The 18022-nt window shown below is 50.4% G+C and overlaps 1 protein-coding gene and 1 pseudogene across 1 annotated transcript in view; one reads left to right on the forward strand and one right to left on the reverse strand.

Annotated features, from left to right (window-relative positions):
• Positions 1-15732, reverse strand: part of LOC123401893 (MACPF domain-containing protein At1g14780-like) — a 36940-nt gene extending 21208 nt beyond the window's left edge. The window contains exon 1 of the mRNA XM_045095752.1: positions 15188-15732. Within this exon, the coding sequence (XP_044951687.1) occupies positions 15188-15424 (237 nt within the window). The 5' untranslated portion in view covers positions 15425-15732. The remainder of the gene's footprint in view (positions 1-15187) is intronic.
• LOC123405362 lies at positions 15523-17802 on the forward strand (annotated as a pseudogene).
• Positions 17803-18022: the final 220 nt, after the last annotated feature.

An 18022-nucleotide genomic window follows, 5' to 3' on the forward strand; every position in this document is an offset into this window, starting at 1 on the left:
ATTGCATCTCTGAATTGATTATTGCTAATCTTTTGCTACCATATATTATAAGCCGTCCCAGCTCCACATACATCTACATCGTGTGTTTGACGACACCTGGCAATCGCTATATCCAAGCTTTGAGAGTTTTGACTACACCGGTTGCCGATCACCACCTGCTGCTGGGTAAGAACTGGTAAGAATTTGAGATTGGCTTGACGGATTTGTGAAACACCACCACCACCACTTCCTAGTAGTTCATAGGAACAATATTTTTGGATTTTGTTTTTTTTACTAGTCATGACAGGATCCAGAGTTGTCAACCCATGGGCTTCTCCGATTGTGAGAGACGTTCCACCAAAACAACCGTTACGAGAGGTGCATAGAGATCCACATGCGCATGATCAGGTTAGTGTTTCTATACCATCATTTAATGGTCGTTTTAGACCTGCTTTATATATTGAATGGGAATTTGAAATAAATGATATATTTGCTTCCCATAATTTTGCTGAACAAAAGAAAATTACGGTCGCGGTTGGTTCTTTCACCGGCTATGCTTCAGTTTGGTGGAGTGGATGTTATCGGTTACACCCTGATTATATACCTACTACTTGGGATGATTTGAAACTTGCCATGAGACATACATTCGTTCCTGCTTATTATACTCGTGATATGATTAAAAAGTTACAACATTTAAAACAAGGTAGCGACACCGTGACAAAATATTATGATGATTTACAAAGAACCTTGTTGCATTCCTCATTAGTAGAAAGTGAAGAAGATTTTATGGATAGATTTTGGGGAGGATTAAACCATGATATTCGGGAGATACTAATTCATGAAAAGTGTTATCATATGGATCGTTTGTTTCGTCTTGCTTGCAAAGCTGCACAGGAAATAAAACAACGTGTAGCCCACAAGGAGAAAGAGTGCAAGGTGCTTATTCCAAGAGTTGATATGGTTGTTCCTTCAACTACTGGGCGTACGATGACGACCACATCAACTGTTGCGAGGGTTATATCACCTTCACCATGTGACACGTTACCATCGAGAGTGGCTACATCATCTAAGTTGATCATAAGAGGTAATGACAAAGGTACTTGTCTTCTACTTCCACATGAGTATGATGAATGCCTTATCAATTGCAATGTACCATGTGATGAGCTACCTATTACTTTGATCACATCACCTATTTTAGAGAACTACGTTCATGATTTGACTTTGTCGTGTGATCAAACAACTACAATATCAACAATTTTAAGTGCACCCATTGAATTAACTATTGTTGAGAAAGAACCATGTGAACAAGGGAATAAATCAAATTTGAATCAAATATGTTTGAAAATAATTGAGCCAATGTTTAATCATTTTGATATGACCTCCAATCTTGGTGATGATTCTATGTCAAATGACATGTTGCATGTTTGCTTATTTCAGCCTGTTGTAGCATTTAATTTGAAACAATTCAAGTTTCTTCACCGATGTTGGAATGGTTTAGTGATGAGCATTGTCAACCTTTTGATGTAAATAAAAGCTTCACTTATATGTGCAAACTGAGTTGCAATATTTTCATGCGTTCTACCTTCTGTGATAATATTTTGGCTTTATATTTCATAACATCTGAAAGTTACTCATGTATACATGTGTCATATGTGCAAAAACCAAGGAAGTAAAAATAGATCACATATACAACATGTACACCTTGTCTCTTTTGTTAGCCAAATTTCAGATTAAGCAGCGCCGAGGACGGCTTTATTTTCAAAAAGGGAAGGATGATGAGGACATGACTACCTTTGATATTATCACAATCATTGCATATGCGTATTTATTTGAGGTGATTTCTGATAAAACTCATGCAATAATTTATTTATGTTATCCGAAACAAAAATACTTCACCTGTTTTTATTTTATGCCTAAATGCAGAATGGTCGAACACTTGAAACACATGTGATGACAAGGGAAGAGGAAATGGTTGGATGCTATTCAAGAGGTCCTCTCATGTCAAAGGAGATAATTAGTTGTTGTTCAAGAAGTTCTCTCACGTCACTTTTAGCCCAAGAGAAGATAGAGTCCAAGTCTTTCACGTTCTGGACTCAGATTCGGACTGCACAGACATACCTGTACCAAAACGCCTTTAACTTTTTCATCTGGACTCCGAATTGCGTGATTCTTTTTGGGCTGCAAAGTATATTTTATGTGCTTTCAGGCCCAATTGGAATCACCTTCAAATTCGTCCTGAGCGTAGAGATATCGACCAAACAATATGACGTTGCACCAGAATCCAAGTCAAACAACAAGTCCAAAGGTGTTGCACCACCTCCAATTGGGCCCATAGGCCTTGTACGACCTAGGGTTAGTTTTAGGCTGCCTTGGAATGTCCTCCCACCTCCTTGGCCGCCATCCCTTGCTCCTATATAAGTAGATCAACCTAGTAGCTTTTTGCTTGGGATTTGTTTAGTTAAAAGTTAGCCATTGCAACTTCGTGTACTTCATTTGTGTCCAACGACCAGACTAAGACCGCTTTCGGATCCCCACCCTTATCAATACTTCATCTATATTCGCAATATTCAGATTGCTTTTATCATATACTTGCTTGTTCTTCGATTGCTTGCATGAAGAGACCTTCGTGGTCAGGTTGATCATGCTCCGGCGTGGTCAATAACCTCTTGGAGTTGGTTTAGCGATTGCTAAGGCGCAACGTCGTGCATGTTTGTAGTCAGATCGTCAAAGTCATCTCCACCAAATCGATAGCCACCATCTCATCGAAAGATCGGGACACCCTCGCCTCTATCAAGTGCTATATCACCATGGCAGCAGAAGATCATGGTGAAGCTTCTCGGGCTTCGTTACCAGATTGTCTATAAGAAAGGGGCAGATAACAAAGCGGTTGATGCTCTGCCTCGGCAACCTGGACCAACACAAGGTGACCTGGCCACAATCACCACAGCCGTGCCTGCATGGTTCGCAGATGTCCAAAAGGGCTACCTGGATGACCCTCGAGCTCAGCGCCTGCTTACCCAACTCTCTGCTTCGCCCATTTCAGCTTCAGGATGGTGTTATCAAGCAACACGCCCACTAGGAGACAATGTGGACCTCCAAAACAGATTCTCAATGCCCTTCACACTGGCGCCATTGGCAGGCACTCTGGTTCCAACGCCACGTATCGCCGAGTCTGCCGTTTGTTCACCTGGCCCGGGCTCAAACACCACGTTAAGCTGTTCGTGGACTCTTGCCAGACATGCAAACAAGCGAAGCCGAAGAGAGTTCATTACCCCGGTTTACTGGAGCCTCTACCTGTTCCTACTCAGGCTTCGCAAATGATCTCCATGGACTTTGTTGAGGGCCTCCCACGTTCCTCGAGCGCCAACTCTATCTTGCTGGTGGTCGACAAGTTCTTTCGGTGCGCGCACTTTATCTCTTTGTCACACCCCTTCACAGCCTTCCAAGTGACACAGGCCTTCGTCGCCAACATCTACAAGCTGCACGGCCTGCCGAAATCGATCATCTCCGACCGTGATCCAGTCTTCACTAGCACACTGTGGCAGGAGCTGTTTCGACTCACTCACACCAAGTTGCGCATGAGTACTGCCCGACTCCCGCAGATGGATGACCAGACGGAGCGAGTGAATCAGTACATGGAGACCTTTCTATGATGCTTCGTCAACTCCTGCCCGAGCAAATGGAGCACTTGGCTGCCTCTTGCGGAGTTTTGGTACAACACGTCGCCTCACTACTCTCGGGACAACTCCGTTCGAGGTGTTGTACGGCCATGCGTCGCGGTTCTTCGGGATTGTGGATCCCGTCACATGCACCTCTCGGATCTGTCTAAATGGCTGGCGGACCGCGTGCAGATGGAGGCACTGGTGCGTCAACACCTGCTGCGTGCACATCAACGGATGAAGGACTCAGTGGACAAGCGTCGTTCCGATCGCTCTTTCTCCATGGATGATCGCTTTTTCTCCATGGATGACTGGGTCTTCTTGAAGCTTCAGCCGTATGTGCAACGTTCAGTGGCGACTCGCACCAACCAGAAGCTGGCTTTCCGTTGCTTCGGCCCATTCAAGATTCTGGAACGCATTGGCGCTGTCGCCTACAAGCACCAACTCCCGCAGGCCAGTACAATTCACCCTGTCTTCCATGTGTCCCAGCTTCGTCGGGCACTCCCTCCCATGGAACAAGCCCAGCAACAACTGTCGTCCACAGGTCTTGGTGAGCTGGACGGACCAACCTGCCGAGTTTGCGGCCTGGGAGGACAGCATCGAGCTCCGGCAACACTTCCCGGCGACACCAGCTTGGGGGTTGTTAAGCTTCATGTACTAGCCAACGCAACCAAAAGTCAGAACTAATGAAAAAGGCTAGGCAATCCACATATGCACTTCAACATCCCCTCTCACGTGTGACACGGAAATTAAACACGTGGACAGACTCAGAGGTATGGCTCAAGAGGCCTATACGTGGACAAAGGGGGCAGCAGCAATTTTTTAGATAAACTACGAAAGACAGGACTTGAACTCAAGACCTTAGGCTCTGATACCATGTTAAGCTTCATGCACTAGACAACGCAACCAAAAGTCAGGACTGATGGAAAGGGTTAGGCAATCCAACAGGGGCAAGCTGTGTCTCAAGGACGAGGGAGTGTTACGCCACCTACCTCTGGGCCCCCAACTGCAGGCATCCCTGGCGACCCAGCGGCGCCAACCGACGCAGCCCTGGAAAGGCCGTGATGCCAAGTGAAGCCCAATAGCCGCTACCTGGCCCAAGTGTGGGATACCACCGCGACGCCAAGAGGCAGGCAGTAACGAGAACCCGACGGCGGCGGCGATCCTCTTCCCCTCAACCCTCTGTTGTTCCCTCTGAACCCTAGTTCCCGGTTGTAATCCTTGTAATCCGAGTGAATTCAAGTGCCGAGGAAGTGGGATCATAACAGATTCTTATGTGTGCGGCTCTTAGGACTGTACCTACAGGTGCAATTCCAACGCTTCTCCTTCCTATCAACACTATTCCAACGCTTCTCCTTCCTATCAACACTATTCAAGCTTTTTCTGGACAGGTCAAGGCCACGTTAATGGTGGGCAATGCAAGGTTACTTGGGATGCGATGTGTCCATTCACAAAAGATGGTCTAGGGTTCAAATACCTTCGTACTCATAATATATGCCTCCTCCTTAAACAACTTGCTGAAACTGGGCCCGGTTCTTCTACTTGGGAATTTCGATTCAGTTCTATGTACAGTTGAACCAACTCCAGAGATCTCGGGGACCCAAATCACCTAGACGTTGTTGTGTGGAAAGATGTCTCGTGATCTGAGCTTCTTTCGCCAGGTAACTAAAGTCATGATTGGCAATGCCACTTCACGCTTCCTGATGTCGTTTTCTCACTATAAGAGGTTGAATACTTCCGTCACTAGGGTGCTCGGCTCCTCTTTGTTGGTCCTCGACTTACAACCTAGGATCTCCTCCACTGCCGAGAACAGACTTACCTCGTTATTCTTGATGTTGGCCACCATAATCTTGAATTCATGGGTGGAAGACACCCGCATGGGAAAATTAGATGGGAAGACTCCCTCCTCGAGATTGGCATATACCGCAGCCTTGCAAACAGGCCGATTGACTCATGGGTCATGGCGGTTTGGAAGAACTATGCACTAATAAATGCATCACATTCCTTTGGTTGGTATTCAAAAATAGGTTATTCACAAACAGTGTTCAAGAAAGCATTTTTAAGCTACGCTTAAGCGTTGAGCGATGGCAAAGCGCTTCGCTTTTGCCCTAAGCGGTAGATTAAGCGTTTTTTTATTTGGCCAGAATTTGACTCTTTTGAACTACTTTTGCTTGTCTGCTTGCGCAATAATGGCAATATCCCATTTATCTTATTATTAGGCTCTGTTGGGGAACTATTTCCTTCATATGCTGGCAAAATTACGGCCACGTGATCTTTATTAGGCTATGACTATTTGAACTGAACTGCATTTTAGTTGTTATTTTTCTTGTCGTATGAACTTAATGTGTATTCGCTATGGTGTGAACTGTATTTTAGATGACTATTCAATTATACATGTGCCATGTTTCCTATTTTCCTGTGTGTATTATTCAAAATCTGTCAAATTCTAGCCAATTTCAAAAAACGCTTAAATGCGGTTAAACTGCGCTTAAGCGTCCATTGCTCTATGTTGTGGCCTTCCGCTTCACTTACGCTTTCCACTTTTTTGAACGTTGTTCACAAATGAGCGCAGGTTTCTGTTAGAGTAATATATATGTAGCCATGTAACCTTTCATATTTACCCTATTGTATAAGGAGTTTTCTGCATATTACACACCTGTACATGTATATATACTGGCCTATGGCCTCCTGGAAATATAAGTTGCATATTTCCTAACGTGGTATTAGAGCTAGGTCAAATCTTTTGCACCTTGCAACTCGTGCTGTAGATCCTACGTGGCCACCGCCGCTGCTGCTGCTTTTCTCTCCATCGTAGCTGCCAGTCTCCACGTCCCGCTCCTCTCTGATGCCGGTCAACTCAAGGCCGCTCCTCTCCTACCCGCGTACGGATCGAGTCCTGCCTGCTTTTCTGGATCGAGCCAGCACCCGCTCGATCGAAGTCGGGTTTTCTTTTTCTCTGGATCGAAGTTGTCCCCGTCGCCAGTCGGGTTTTCTCTGGATCGAAGTCGTCCCCGTCGCCAGCACCCGCTTGATCCTGCTCCCGCCGCCAGCCGTCGTCCCCGTTGCTTCTCGCTGATCTTCGTTGTCGGATCCTGCTCCTGACGCCAGCTGACGGCCTCCATTCCCTCGCCGGACGCCGGTCTCTGCAGTCTCCGTTGCCTCGCCGGTCGCAGTCTCCGTTGCCTCGTCGGCCGTCGGTCTCTGTTGCCTCGCCGGATCTAGGGTCCCTCGCCGAGCTGCTGGTCCTCGCCGGCTTCCGCACCACTCGCCCCTCGCCGAATCATGCTAACGTCATCTGCTGCCGCCGGGAGTTCTAACTGCTATGGTTGGGGCCTCTGTCTCTGAGAGTCTGGTAGTTGCAAAAAAACAAAAAAAAAGGGGGGAAATGTCTAAACCAGCGCGCAACGTTGCAGTCCCTTGCTTCCCGGTGACTCCTGACGACTGTGCTGGTAGCTCTTCTGCTGCTCCTCCTGCGAGCTCCACATATGGTGATTGTCGCTCTACACCGACTCCTCTTGCGACTTTCATCGGTGCATGTCGCTCTTCCCCGACACCTCTCGCAACTTTCACCGGTCGTCCTGGTGCCTATGACTCCATGGAATGCGCTTCGTCCACGCGTCTTCCCTTGGCGCTTGGTGCTTCTCTGCACACGGCCTCGTCTTCTCCACCGGCCTTTGCCGACGATAATGGTCATGCTACACCACCATCTTTAGCGGCTTCCACATGTGGTGGTGGTCGCTTCTCTCCCGTGCCACTACGCCGCCTACTACGGCTGTATACTTCACCCAGGACGAGATTGCGCGACTTTGCGTCCTGCTGATTTCCTCTGACTCTCTATTGTCGGGTGCGTCTACATCGCCATCTTCAGTTGCGCCCCTGACTGAGCAGGAGATTGGGCGATTTCAATGCCTGATAGCTCCATCTTCCAGTTCTTCATCGACAGGGTCCGTTGGTTCTGCTACGGACTCTTCTGGCATTGTGAGACCAGCTTCTACACAAGTAGGTACATCCCCATGGATTCTTGATACTGGAGCATCTTTTCATATGACTCATGATTCATCAACTCTGTCATCTACTCGACCTCTCGATTCTCCTGTTCATGTTCTTACTGCCGATGGTACTTCTCTCCCGGTTACTGGCCGAGACACTCTTAGCACTGCATCTTTTCATGTTCCCGATGTTGCTCATGTTCCTCGGCTTACCATGCAGCTCATTTCTGGTGGTCAGATTGTTCACTCTGGTTGCAGGGTCATTCTTGACTTTGACTCATGTTCAGTTCTGGACCGTCACGCTGATGCTCTTCTTCGTGCTGCCCCCCCCCCCCGGCGCCGTGACTCTCAGGGTCTTTGGGAGGTTGACTGGCTTCACCTTCCATCCGCTGCCAGCCTCTCCACCTCTGTTGCCTTGTCTACCAGCTCTTTTCAGTAGTGGCATCATCGCCTTGGTCACTTATGTGGCTCTCCTCTCTCATCCTTAGATCGGCGTGGTCTTCTTGGATCCATCTCTGGCGGTGTGTCTTTAGATTGTCAGGGTTGTCAGCTTGGTAAACAGGTTCAGTTACCTTATCCTCATAGCAAGACCGTGTCTCAGCGTCCTTTTGACCTTGTTCACTCTTCTTTTTTTTGAGAAAACGCAGTGAGATTCATGCGTTTCTTTGTATTGAAAAGGTAGAGTTTATGTTACAATCCTCCTAGGAGGGACAATACTGGTGTTGATGAAAATACATATAGCTAGTGCACATCCCAGGTCTGGGGGATGATGACGCGGAGACCAGCCGCTCCCGCCTTGGTCCAGAGGGACGCCTCGTCTTTGATCCTCGCAACCAGGTCGTTCACCAAGGATTGGGTGCCCTCGAACACGCAGCTGTTGCGGTGCTTCCAAATCATCCACGAGGTCAGCAGGGCCATGGAGGCGAAGCCTTTGCGCATGGGCTGCGGAATACTCTGCTTGGCGCTATGCCACCAGGCAAGAAGGGAAGACTCATGGCTCGGGGGGTGCACGGCAAGCGGAGCCAGGTGATGACATCTTGACATACCTGCATGGAGAAGGGGCGGCGGAGGAGCAAGTGGTCCATCGTCTCGGGGTCCTGGCAGCACAAAAGGCAAGGGTCGTGGTGCTGCAGCCCTCGACGAGCCAAGTGATCGGAGGTCCAGCATCGGTCCTGGTCAGCAAGCCAATGGAAGAAGCACACCCGGGGTGGTGCCCAGCTCTTCCATATGAGCTTCCAGGAGGCGTTGGCGATGGATCCCTGGAAGGTAGCCTTGTAGCAAGACTTGGCAGTGTATGATCCATTCATGGTCCACTTCCAGGTGAGCTGGTCGGGCGTGTTGAACAGGATGGTGTGCTCGATGGTGTTCCAGAGACGGATGTACTGGCCAATCTCGTGGACGCCGAGAGTGCCCTCGATGTCGCAAGCCCAAGCATTGGCATTGAGCCCTTCCGCGACGGTCTGCGCCTTCCTCTTGCGCGTGGGGATGCAGGCGAGGAGCTGTGGCACTATCTCGCCGACGGATCGGCCGTCAATCCAGCGGTCATCCCAGAAAAGGGTCGAGAGGCCGTTTCCCAGGGTCATTGTGGTGTAGGTGAAGAACAGGGCGCGCTCATCCGCCGAGAACTGTAGGTCGAGCCCACTCCACGCTCTGTCCTGGTCGGTGCGGCTGAGCCACAGCCATCGCAGACAAAGTGCCAGCCCGGTGCGCTCGAGGTCCGGGATGCCAAGGCCTCCAAGCTCGATAGGGCGGCAAGTCCGACGCCAGTTTACATGGCAGTTGCCCCCATTGGCAGCCTCGCGGCCAGCCCACAAGAAGTCGCGCTCAATCTTCTCAAGTTGCTTGATGGTTTTCTTGGGCAGTGCAAAGACGAGCAGTTGGTGAATGGGGACTGCGCAGAGGACAGATTTCACCATCGCGAGGCGTCCAACCTTGTTCATGAGCCAAGCCTTCCAAGACGGTAGTTGGCCCCGCACCTTGTCCACCAGGGGCTGCAGCTGCGCCACCGTCGGTCGTCGGATCGTGAGTGGGATTCCCAGGTAGGTAACCGGGAGCTCGGCGATGGGACAGCCGAGCAGCTGTACTGCAGCGGTTGCCGCGTCCTCGTCGCAGCGAATGAGGGTCGCCGTGCTCTTGGCGAAATTGACGTGGAGTCCGGAGGCGCGGCCGAAGAGGTGGACCTTGTTCACTCTGATGTCTGGGGTCCAGCTCCCTTTGCTTCGAAGGGATGCCGTCGCTACTATATTATCTTTATAGATGATTTCTCTCGAGATACGTGGATATATTTCATGTCTTCTCGTAGTGAGGTCTTATCTATCTATAAGCGTTTTGCTGCCATGGTTCACACTCAGTTCTCTTCGCCTATTCAAGTGTTTCGTGATGACTCTGCTGGAGAGTATATCTCCAAGATGTTGCGTGGATTTCTTGCTGAGCAGGGTACCCTTGCTCAGTTTTCTTGTCCTGTTGCTCATGCTCAGAATGGCGTGGCTGAGCGCAAGCATCGTCATCTTCTTGAGACGGCTCATTCAATGATGATCGTTGCCTCTCTTCCGCCTCACTTTTGGGCTGAGGTTGTCTCCACTTCCACCTATCTCATCAATCTTCAGTCGTCCACTGCTTTGCAAGGTGGCATTCCTTTCGAGCGTCTTTTTGATCGTTCTCCCGATTATTCGACGCTTCGTTTGTTTGCTTGTGTTTGCTATGTTCTTCTTGCCCCTCGCGAACGCACCAAACTGACCGCTCAGTATGTTGAGTGTGTCCTCTTAGGCTACAATGATGAGCATAAGGGCTATCGTTGTTGGGATCCTATCGGTCGTCGGATGCGTATTTCTCGGGATGTGACTTTTGATGAGTCTCGTCCCTTCTACCCGCGCCCATCTTCCTCGACCTTTTCAGTGGAGGATATCTCTTTCCTCACTTTTCCTGACACACCTATCACCCCCATCGAGCCTTTGCCTATTCGTTCTGCTACCTCTGCCTCTCCATCTTTTGTTGATTTGCCGCCACCATCTCCCACGATTTCCTCACCTAGCATGTCACCGGATTCTGCACCTTCCATCTCCGGTGACTTCTTCATCTCCACCCCCGATTCTACCTTGGCGATTCCTCCTTGTATTCTTCCATCTTTTCCTCAATATTTCACCCGTCGTTCACGTAATGTGGATGCCTCTACGGATGTGTCGTCCTCCTCGTCTCAACCTACCTATGGCTTGCGTCCTCGTCCTCGTCCGCCTGTTGATCGCCTTGGATTTTCCACCACTGGTGCTGCTGTTCTTGAGCCGACTTCTTATCGTGAGGTTGTTGTTTATCCTGAATGGCAGTTTGCGATGGCAGAGGAGATTGCTGCTCTTGAACGCACTGGTACATGGGATCTTGTTTCTCTTCCTCCCGGCGTCCGTCCCATCACTTGTAAGTGGGTCTACAAGGTTAAGACTCGCTTCGATGGTTCTCTTGAGCGTTAGAAAGCTCGCCTTGTGGCTCGTGGCTTTCAGCAGGAGCATGGTCATGATTACGACGAGACTTCTGCTCCTGTGGCCCATATGACCACTATTCGTACACTTCTTGTCGTGGCCTCTGCACGCCAATGGTCTGTATCTCAGCTTGATGTTAAGAATGCATTTCTTAATCGTGAGCTGCATGAGGAGGTGTACATGCAGCCACCACCTGGGTATTCTGTTCCCGATGGCATGGTATGTCGTCTTCGTCGCTCTCTCTATGGCCTTAAGCAAGCCCCCCGCGCCTGGTTTGAGCGTTTTGCCTCTGTGGTGACTGCCGCTAGTTTTCAGCAAGTGCTCGTGATCCGGCATTGTTTGTCCACCTTTCTCCTCGTGATCAGACTCTTCTTCTCTATGTTGATGACATGATCATCACTGGTGACGACCCCGATCTTTGACCTCTTCGCTACTTTCTTGGGATTGAAGTCTCTTCTACCTCTGATGGCTTTCTTATATCCCAGGAAAAGTATATCCAGGATCTTCTTGCTCGTGTTGCTCTTATTGACGAGCGCATTGTTGAGACTGCCATGGAGCTCAATGTTCACGTTCGTGATACTGATGGTGACCCCCTGCCTGACCCGACGCGTTATCGTCATCTTGTTGGTAGTCTTGTCTATCTAGCTGTCACTCGTCCGGATATCTCTTATCCGGTTCATATTGTGAGTCAGTTTGTCTCCGCTCCCACCTCGGTTCACTATAGTCACCTCCTTCGTGTTCTCCGATATCTTCGGGGCACGATCTCTCGCCGTCTATTCTTTCCTCGCTCCAGTTCTTTACAGCTACAGGCCTATTCGGATGCTACGTGGGCTAGTGATCCTTCAGATCGCCGTTCACTTTCTGCTTACTGTGTTTTTCATGGTGGTTCTCTCATTGCCTGGAAGACGAAGAAACAGACCGCAGTTTCCCGTTCGAGTGCAGAGGCTGAGTTGCGAGCTATGGCTCTTTTGACGGCAGAGGTGACTTGGTTACGGTGGTTACTTTAGGATTTTGGTGTTTCTGTCACTACACCTACTCTGCTCTTATCTGACAGTACAGGTGCTATTAGCATTGTGCACGATCCTGTGAAGCATGAGCTCACCAAGCATATTGGTGTTGATGCTTTCTATGTGCGCGCTGGTGTGCAGGATCAGGTTATTGCTCTTCGGTATGTGCCTTCCGAGTTACAGTTGGCAGATTTTCTGACGAAGGCCCAGACTAGAGCACAGCATGGCTTCTATCTCTTCAAACTCAGTGTTGTTAATCCACCATGAGTTTGAGGGGGGGTGTTAGAGTAATATATATGTAGCCATGTAACCTTTCGTATTTACCCTATTGTATAAGGGGTTTTCAGCATATTACACACCTGTACATATGTATATATATTGGTCTATGGCCTCCTGGAAATACAAGCTGCATATTTCCTAACAGTTTCGACGTGGAATTGCCCATTCGGACTGCTGCCCTTTTTGTCTATCTACGTAAACAACTGCACATATGTTATAGTACAATGTGAACTTCTTCAATCTCTATGGGGCAACCTTAATTTTTATGTCCAGATGATCCTGACAATATACAAGAGATTTAGGGCGACAACCGTGAAAACAAGTTCGACTGTCACCATAGTTGTCCTTTGGAATATTTGGAAATGGTGAAATGCAATGATCTTTCGCCAAGAACTGGAAGGGCTTCACGTCATGACTAGGAGATCCGCAGATGATCTCATGCTATGGTCTAATCACTGCGAGAAGGAGGAGAGGATTTTAATAATTAGGGACTGGAGCATTACATTGTACCATCTTGCGGAAAGATTTTCCGTTCACCTTCCTCTTTACCTGATGTATCTCTATCCCGGTACGTACAGTGCTTTTTAGTAAGGGAAATGCTCACAATCCACCGACTGCTTACACTCACGCGTCGACCGGCCCTCACGTGCAACACGTGTCATGTGGGCCCTGCACGTGTCCCCTCTCCTTCCTTATCTCCTTCCCTCATCTGAATCCCCTCTCCTTCCTTATCTCCTTCCCTCATCCAAATCAAACGATTTCCCCATCCCACTTACAGTCTCCCTCCCCATCCTGCACTGCTACTCGCAATTGAGACATGTTGCCGCGGCCCTAACGAACTGGACAAGCCGACCCCTCGCTGCTGCAACGCCATGGGCTCGCCACGAACTGCGCAGAGGCGACGCTGCTGCGTGAAGGGGCGGCAGCCACCACGGTTGCGAAGGCTGATGGTGAGGTGCGCAAGGCACGGGGCCGCTGCTGCTGTGGGCTCCCCATGCTTCCAAGGGTCCAAATCTCAACGTGATTCAGCAACAACAGCGTTCGCTTCTCCAACACCGTGAAGTTGTATGGCGACAACCACAACATCTGTGATGTTGCAAGGTGTCATGCAACATAGAAGATGCTGCGCAGCGGCGACATTGCGACAGATCACGGCAACTGCAACTGGGACAATGCTGTGCAGCGCCGAATGCAACGGCGGCGACGCTGCGACGGGTCCACGGTGCAGCAACAGCAAGGACCGCAACAGAGGGGATGCTGCGATGGTGACGATCACAACAGCAGGAATGTTGCGATGGTGACGACCGCAACAGCACAGATGTTGTGATGGCATGGGGCTGCGTTGATGCTCTCTACCTGATCCAACAGCCACATGGGGCAGATCCGACGGTGCTAGCCGACTGATTTTTTCACCTAACGCATAGTGCTTTTTTTTTCATAAGAGGTGCTTCATTACTTAAAAAGTTTAAGTATTAATAAGATGCACACGGCCAAACCAAGTCCAAACTCAGAAATAAAAAAAGGCAAAATACAAGGAGAGAATAGCCAGAATATCACTAGTGGAAACCATAAGTGCCAAAATACCACTATGAAAAACCGAAGTGCCAAAATAGCACTCAAGTTCAGTTTTTCATACCTAAATAGCATTGCCTTCTATTGTGAAACATATTCTGTTAGTCAATGATGGATGGAGCTATCAATTTTTTCTACCTTGCCAAAAATACCCTTCATCTTTTCTCTGAGCATGTGTGTTGCTGCCCGTTGACATGAGGCTAGCTTGTACCGGTCAAAGTGGTTGGTGATTGTTTCGCCAACCCAAGCTTTAGTCACGGCTGTTGTACGCTGCAAGCCAGCCGCCCCACCATTGTATTCGTGTCGTTTCCAGCGACATGGAGACACCGCTCTGCAGCAGCTGTGTGTCGCCATGCCCACCCAGCTCCTCCCTGCATCCAACCCATCGCCGCCCCAACCTTTATGTGGAGCACGGCCCCGTTCATGTCGCCTCCCATCCTCCAGAACCACATGGGGAGCATGGCCCATTTGTGTGTTGCTTGTTGTTGCTTACCATAATACTGTAGCTAGCACCTGCTACTGCACCATGTGGCTGCACGACGCCGTCGCCGCTTGCTAGTTGCTGATGGTGTGAGGCACAACGGCCAACATGGCTGAGGCAGCGCAATAGCGGTCGTGGCGGCCGACTGAGCTAGAGGTGGATGGTTGCGCTGACCCCTTTCCCTTGTCCAGCGGCGAGCATACAGTAAAGGGCAAAGTAGTATTTTTACTCATCGGCTAGTCTCATTTAGCTCATAATGGTATCTTGGCATGAATTTTTTTAAGTGAGTGCTATTTTGGCATATTGGTTTTTCATAGTGGTATTTTGGCACTTCTGGTTTTCACTAGTGCTAGTTTGGCTATTGGCTCAAATACAAGTAATCGCCTAACGCGTCGTGCTGGCCATTTATTCAAATGAAAAGAGCATGCTATGCTAGCTGCCTAGCTTCCATTCCAAATTCAACTCTCAGGAGGAATTAATAACTTCTTCTTTTTTAAAATCGGAGGAACTAGTAACTTTAATTTGGCATGATTAGTACAGGTTTCAACCTCCGATCGTTGAAAGCATATTTGGAGAGGAAGAACCCACACAATCCAACAATACGAGAAGAGAAGAAGCATGTGGCCACAACGCCTAATCCGCAGAATTCCCTAACTGATGCACCGCACGGCACGGGACGGCGCGGCAACATACAGAAAGCTGGAACTGAGGAAAGCCAACAAAGACGGATGGCGACATACGCTGGGCGCACCTGGTTGAACTCGAGGATATCGGAGCGGAAGCGGATGCGGTCGCCCTTGTCGATGCCGACGTCGCGCGGTACCCCGCGCAGCACTGCGCCGCCCCCGCCAGGGATGGGGACGTCCCTCGCCCCGGCCTCGTTGAGGTCCACGAGCCGCCGCCGGAGCTTCGCGAAGCGCAGGCGGAAGTCGGACGTGAGGTCGAAGCCCGCGCCCAGCGCGCGCGCCACCTCCTCCCCCAACTCCATCCTATACTTCCCTTTCCTACCCTCCGAGGCACGCGCACGACAGTCCCTCACCGCAGCAGCAGACCCCGGCGGCGATCGAGCCTCCTATCCTTGTGGTGATGATTCTACTGAAGAAGGCGAAGAACTGGTAGGAAGGTTTGACGGAAAGGTCGTAGGGAGGGGAAGTTGAGGTGGGATTGCGCCGGTCCAATGCTAGAGGAGGATTCACGACGGGGGTTGAGGGTGGCGACATCACAGAGTCTGGTCAGAGACGGCCGCCCGGGTCGTCGGGTGGTTGGGGAAAGAGGTCCCTTCGGTTGGTATTGGGGGAGAGGTTAGGGATCAGGTCATATGCAAGTTTGCCTCGTGCGCCTTGCGGTCAAAATTTATAGTTAAACATTGTGAAAAAATTAAAAAAAATCATGCATGTTCACAACACATATTAAAATAACCTTTAAAAAATTCAGATCAAAATTCGAAACATACATCGAGAAACAAAAAAGAGAAACTTAAATATGAATAGTATACACAGAACCATTGCGAACTATTCATGACAGATTTCTCTTTTTTGTTTCTCGATGTATATTTCGAATTTTGATCTGAATTTTTTAGGAGTATCTTAATATGTGTTGTAAACATGCATGATTTTTTTAAAAAAAATTCATAATGTTTAAATTTGAATTTAGGCCGCCCGGTGACATGCAAACGTGCATGTCACCTGATCCCTGTCCTGGGGGAGAGCCCTCCGGACGCGTGAGGAGAACTCACAACCAACATCCCGTTTAAAAAAAACTCACAACAACATATTCTGTGTGTAATGTGTAATGTTTATGGAATTTTATCTCTACTAATAAAAGCACGAGAGAGGAGATCCAACTCGCAATCTAATCACTTAATCGACGGACTAAATACTTTGTTAACCAAACTGACGTTTTCGTTAGCGCTAATCAATCCCTCGCTAACGAAACCCCATCGCGAAACCTGACCTCCTCACACCACCCCTCCCCTTCCACGTTATCGATTGGGAACCGCTCCCACACACCCGTCGCTCGCTCCCACGCCCCCGTCGCTCGCCCCGTCCCCGTCGGGCCGCCCTCGCATCGCGCGGCCGTCGCTCGCCCCGCGGCCGTCGGTGCAGCCCCTCGCCCTCACCCGCACCGCTCGCTCGCCCCGCTCGGGCCGCCCTCGCGTCGTGCAGCCGCGCTCGCCCCGTCCTCGTCGGTGCCGCTGCTCGCCCCGTCCCCGATGGTGCCGCCCCTCGCCCTCACCCGCACCGCCCGCTCGCCCCGCTCGGGTCGCCCTCGCGTCGCGCAGCCGCCGCTCGCCCCGTCCCTGACGGTGCCGCCCATCGCCCTCACCCGCACCGCCCGCTCGCCCCGCTCGAGCCGCCCTCGCGTCGCGCAGCCGCTGCTCGCCCCGTCCCCGTCGTTTTTAGCCTTCACGGAGCCGTCAGGGAGCAACAGGGAGCATACAGGGTGGTAGCAGCGCCGCCAGGTTGGAGGTGCCGACAGGGAGGTGGCTCAAGGGGTCGCTCCTGGCCGTGGCGAGCTGCGTGTGTTGGTCCGTGTGGTACATCATGCAGGCAATGTCGGTGAAGCGATACCCGGCGAAGCTGTCGCTCACGGCGTGGATGGCGACGGTGGGCGGGGTCCAGTCGGTGGCCTTCACGGTGCTGTTGCAGCACGAGAAGGAGGACTGGCTCATCGCCTTCGGCCTCAAGTTCTGGTGCATCTTATACTCCGTACGTGCCTCCTCCTGCTCTTGTCTTCTCACCTTCCATGGTCACCATATCGCCATGTAGTCAGTGCTCATGAATTGTGTGCACGAACGAACGAGGGGATCGCGCGCAGCGGGTTCACGGTGTTCGAGCAGCTGTGGTGCACGGAGAAGAAGGGGCCATGTTCGTCACCATGTTCAACCCGGTGTCCACCATCATGGTGGCCATCCTCGCCTACTTCATCTTCGGCGAGAACCTATACGTCGGGAGGTGCGTACATGCGTGTGGTGTGGCGCATGCTCGCTGCTCCTCAACTGAATCGGTGCTCCTTTGAATTCCGGCATGGCAACCACCTGGACACAACATGAGCATGAGTGTCCGTGCTCTGCTGCATGCGTGCGTGCGCGCATCGACTACGGGTGTCTCACCAGCTTAATTACTGATAGTAGTTGTTAATTAATTAACCAGCATAATCGGAGGAGTGGTGGTCATCCTGGGCATCTACATGCTGCTCTGGGGCAAGGACAAGGATCAAGAGTACAAGGCAGGAGCGGCGAGCGGCGAGAAGCAGGCCGGCCTGCCCGATCTGGACTACGAGAAGCAGCAGCGGCAGCAGGAGAAGATGGTCGGCGTCTCCTCGGCGCGGGGTGGCTCGGAACAGGAGACCAGGACGACGAGATAAGAGGAGCGTCCACAAGAAGAATGCGTGAACCCTACCACTACTAGTACCAGTACCATAGTTGACAGTTCTGCTGTTGCTGTTCTTTTCTGTTCAAACAAAAAAACACAGTTCTGCAATTGATTGTGGTGAAATTCTTTGGCCTGGATGATGGATCCACCAACGGTGTGCCGGATTTCGGTAGTCCGTGCGGCCGGGGCCTCCGAGTTTGAACTTTGGTTGC

Source organism: Hordeum vulgare, chromosome 6H, assembly GCF_904849725.1.
Source record: "Hordeum vulgare subsp. vulgare chromosome 6H, MorexV3_pseudomolecules_assembly, whole genome shotgun sequence".
NCBI classification, from domain to species: domain Eukaryota; kingdom Viridiplantae; phylum Streptophyta; class Magnoliopsida; order Poales; family Poaceae; genus Hordeum; species Hordeum vulgare.